We start from the raw sequence: 3726 nt of genomic DNA on the forward strand, positions 1-3726 counted from the left end.
GATTAGAGACAAACTTGGAGATCTTTGCAAAGAGAGTTAAAAATACGATATAAGTGCATGTGATCATATTTAGATTTGATAGATGATGCAAGAAACTGATGTCTTCATATCTGTGTGTGTTAATGCTCACACGGGCATGCATGCATTTCCAGAAAGATGTAGTAAAGGAATAGACATCTGTGAGTGTACTTTCTATGCCCATGCATAAGTGAACTTGGACATATGCACATATATGATAGTCAGTACTCATGATATGTACATGTAAAATATCAACATAAGCATGAATAAAAATGAAGCACTAACTTTTGATGCGTCTGCATGATGCCAGCTGATGCTGCTATCTAGGGTTTCTGATAAACGAGCAACTGTCTTCTCAAAAGAAACCTTTGACTCTTTATTAACCTCAACACATTTTACTGACCTACAAACACGTGGAAATATATAAAAGGGTTTGTGTCTTGCATATTGACAGGTAGAACATGAATTAAATTTAAGGACCTTGAAATCATCACTGTTCTCACCGGCATTTCCTCATGGCAGCCAAAGATAATCCAATGACACCAGCTCCAGCATAGAGATCAACAACTGATGCACCATAAGGAACACACTTGTGTAACTTATGGAGTAAAAAATCAAATGCCTGATAAGAAAGACCAACTATCATGTTGTGATCTAAACAAGTTTTTTGACAGTATGCTAGGTGCTGTTAGTCATATTTGTGCCACTAACGCTTGAAAAGTGCCCAAATAATACAGAGCAACCAAAAGTTGGAATATAAGTGGGGATAATTGGAAGTAAATTCCGTCAAACAAATAACTAACTGAAGTATCTTTCATCAAGACTTCTACCCGTGTATTTGCTTGCCCAAAGCTTGAAGGTGCCAGAGAAACATCAATTCCTCCAACATGCTCCCAGAAGTCTCTTTCACCTAAAAGATGTCTCCATCTATTCCCAAAAATAATCTGCAACACCAGCCAGAAAAATACATAAGGCAATCCTACAGAAAAATTTATGAATAATAGCCCAGTTCTTGAATGATTTATCATAAACAAGTCACTGAGAGAATAGTTATTTTTGATTCAGAGGTTTCTTTATCAAATTTGAAAGCTCAAATTTCTTTGAGTTAAATCTCATGATAATTACATATGATTAAATGGCTTCTCCATCTGCCTTTTTTTCTCCTTATTTATCAAAACAGAAATCACCAAGATATTAAAATTATTGCTCACAGAAAGAGAAAGAGAAGCATCTTGCTTTTTGGACCCGTTGTCCCCCAGACAGCAGGATTTTATCAAATCAGTTTGAACAGAATTTTACTTTTTAATTTCTTTATTGTTTCTACCATCTGTGCCTCTACTATTTTCATGTTATAGTCCTCATGAGAACTAAAAAACAAGAGAAAGGAGAATATATAGATAAAATTGTCTAGGAGAATTTAACCAATAACTATTGAAGCATGTACTTCAGAGAGGTACAATATATCTGTATATAATATTAGACACTTTAGAAAACTATTAAAACCATTAATCTGTCTAGGAGAATTTAACCAATAACCATTAATCTTTATGCATATTCATATATTTAACCATTTGTGCATCTTGCTCAAATTATACACATGCAAAAAATGCACCCTGCACATGAGAGAGAGAGAGAGAGGGAGGGAAGGAGGGAGAGTTGTACTTACATTATTTGTTGATGTCTGAAAGTTAGCCCAGACAGAATGAATTAAATGGACTTTCCCTTTTGTCCCACCATTTCTCCATAGGAACTGAAAGTCAGAATCAATTACTTCGCCAATAGGAGATTCATTAAACCAAAGAAAGCCAGTTAAAAGTCCACAATGGTCTTACACTGGCCAGATCATTTAACTTTTCTGAACTAGGTGAGTTTTCATTTCTGGAGTTCCAAACCAAAGCAACCTGCACTTTGCCTGAGGTTGTTCAACAAAAGTATAAGCCCAAGAGTTGAAACTTTTAAGGTCCAACAATTTCAATGTCATTCCCCACGAAATATGAGCCAAGCTACTAACCATTTTTGTATCTTTGAGAGGCAGGTAGAGACGTGTTGTATGTAGTCACAGCCATCTGCATATAACCATTGTCAATAACATATGAAACACATCAATTACCATTCATCACAAACTTTTTGGTTTTTAATTATATTTTTCCCAGGAACGGGGTAGGGGTTAAAGGCTAAGCTTCACGAAATATTGAATTGACGATAGCCAACAGTTAATCAAGGAACAGTAGAGAATATTTCCATGAATACAAGTCACCTGCACATATCTCAGTTCTCCAGTTCCTTGATCTTCATCATATGGCTCAATATTTAATTTAGACATTCCTAAAGTTAAAAAAACATATATTAAAAGTAGTGGACACTGAGAGCATCACAAGCAGCCCTGGTCCTCGTGGAAAAATAATCGACAAAAGAGACGAAAATAACTGAACTAAAAGACGGAGTACAAAACAAACCTTGTTTCAGTAGCTCCACAGCTGCATTAATACTTGGATGATGAGCTACACATTAAAAATACATTCAACCCAATGGAGCATAACAACACAAATAAAGACATACGTCTACACCACACATATTATCTTAAAGTTTAAACCAACGAATTCAGTACCCTTGCATTCAGGAATATCAACTACATCGTGAGTGTGTTCTTGATAAAGACCAATCAAAGGCTTGGTCGATGAACCCCGAACTGCTAGCTTTGCACGACATCTCCATCCCCACTGCCAAATTCAAAAGGAATTGTACTCACTACCCTAATTGTGTAAACTGAAATACTGAAAGCAATAAAAAATAGCAAATAAGTAAATATTTACATAAATAGCAGCAATCAAGCATATGTATATACCAGTCTGCAAGTATCAAAATCGAAGCCTGACACAGCGAGTTTCTCGAAGAAGTCAATTGCCTCGTCCAAAATCACCGGACGATGGAGGTTGTACTCGTGAGTACAACCCGAACAGCTGCAAATTCAAAAAGGATAATGCATATTGATTAAACACACAACTTCCTTTACGCGTCAGCGTGTGATGAGAAATTGAAACGCAGAGTACATACGATTGAAAATGGGGGCAGTGAAGAGAACAGGAAGATGAAGGGAGAGGCGTTGGGGTAGATTTTTGAGGGAGAGACAGTAGAGGTGGCTGTAGCGGTGGCGGAGGCGGAGGAGTAAGGCTGTGCACTGAGAAAGTGGTGGCCGAGGCTTGACACGTGGCGGTGGCGATGGAGGTGGTTGGCGATAGTCGAGCAGAGAATGATAGGAGGTTTAAAGCCATTCTGCAGGCGGAGGAAGCTGTGGTTGGTGGCGGTGGCGGAAACAGTGGATAATAACTTGAACAAATTATATATAGCGCTAATATAAAATCGGGTTGGATATCTGATGGACTGAAATGTAATAAAATTTTAAAAGATTACTACATAAACGGTTATATTGGCACCCAATTTTTATTTGATAAATCACATTTTGCATTTAAACTCATCAAACTTTGTTCATTGTAACAATTATTTTCTTTCATTGGATTCTTGTATTCAGCTTTCCATTGATTAGATAGTCTCTTCATTGATGATTTATACTTAAATATTTTATTTTTATTCTTCGAAATAAAGGAAAAATCCAATATTTTTTTTAAAAATATAATAAAAAATAAGTTATTTTACGTTATTTCAACGGACTTATGAATATAAAACTGTCATCAAATACAAAATGTATTA

The 3726-nt window shown here is 36.1% G+C and overlaps 1 protein-coding gene across 1 annotated transcript in view; it reads right to left on the minus strand.

The window, feature by feature from the left end:
- The window catches only part of LOC111409563 (uncharacterized RNA methyltransferase pc1998), a 6447-nt gene extending 3042 nt beyond the window's left edge, over positions 1–3405 (minus strand). Inside the window, exons 1-11 of the mRNA XM_023039598.1 lie at positions 3073–3405; positions 2864–2978; positions 2627–2738; positions 2475–2519; positions 2276–2343; positions 2030–2084; positions 1851–1930; positions 1685–1768; positions 849–962; positions 522–640; positions 248–421 (exon numbers count right to left, since the gene is read on the minus strand). Coding sequence (XP_022895366.1) covers positions 248–421; positions 522–640; positions 849–962; positions 1685–1768; positions 1851–1930; positions 2030–2084; positions 2276–2343; positions 2475–2519; positions 2627–2738; positions 2864–2978; positions 3073–3290 — 1184 coding nt within the window. The 5' untranslated portion in view covers positions 3291–3405. The remainder of the gene's footprint in view (positions 1–247; positions 422–521; positions 641–848; positions 963–1684; positions 1769–1850; positions 1931–2029; positions 2085–2275; positions 2344–2474; positions 2520–2626; positions 2739–2863; positions 2979–3072) is intronic.
- Between the last annotated feature and the right edge of the window lie 321 nt (positions 3406–3726).

This window comes from Olea europaea, chromosome 14 (genome assembly GCF_002742605.1).
Source record: "Olea europaea var. sylvestris chromosome 14, O_europaea_v1, whole genome shotgun sequence".
In the NCBI taxonomy this organism is placed as follows: Eukaryota; Viridiplantae; Streptophyta; class Magnoliopsida; order Lamiales; family Oleaceae; genus Olea; species Olea europaea.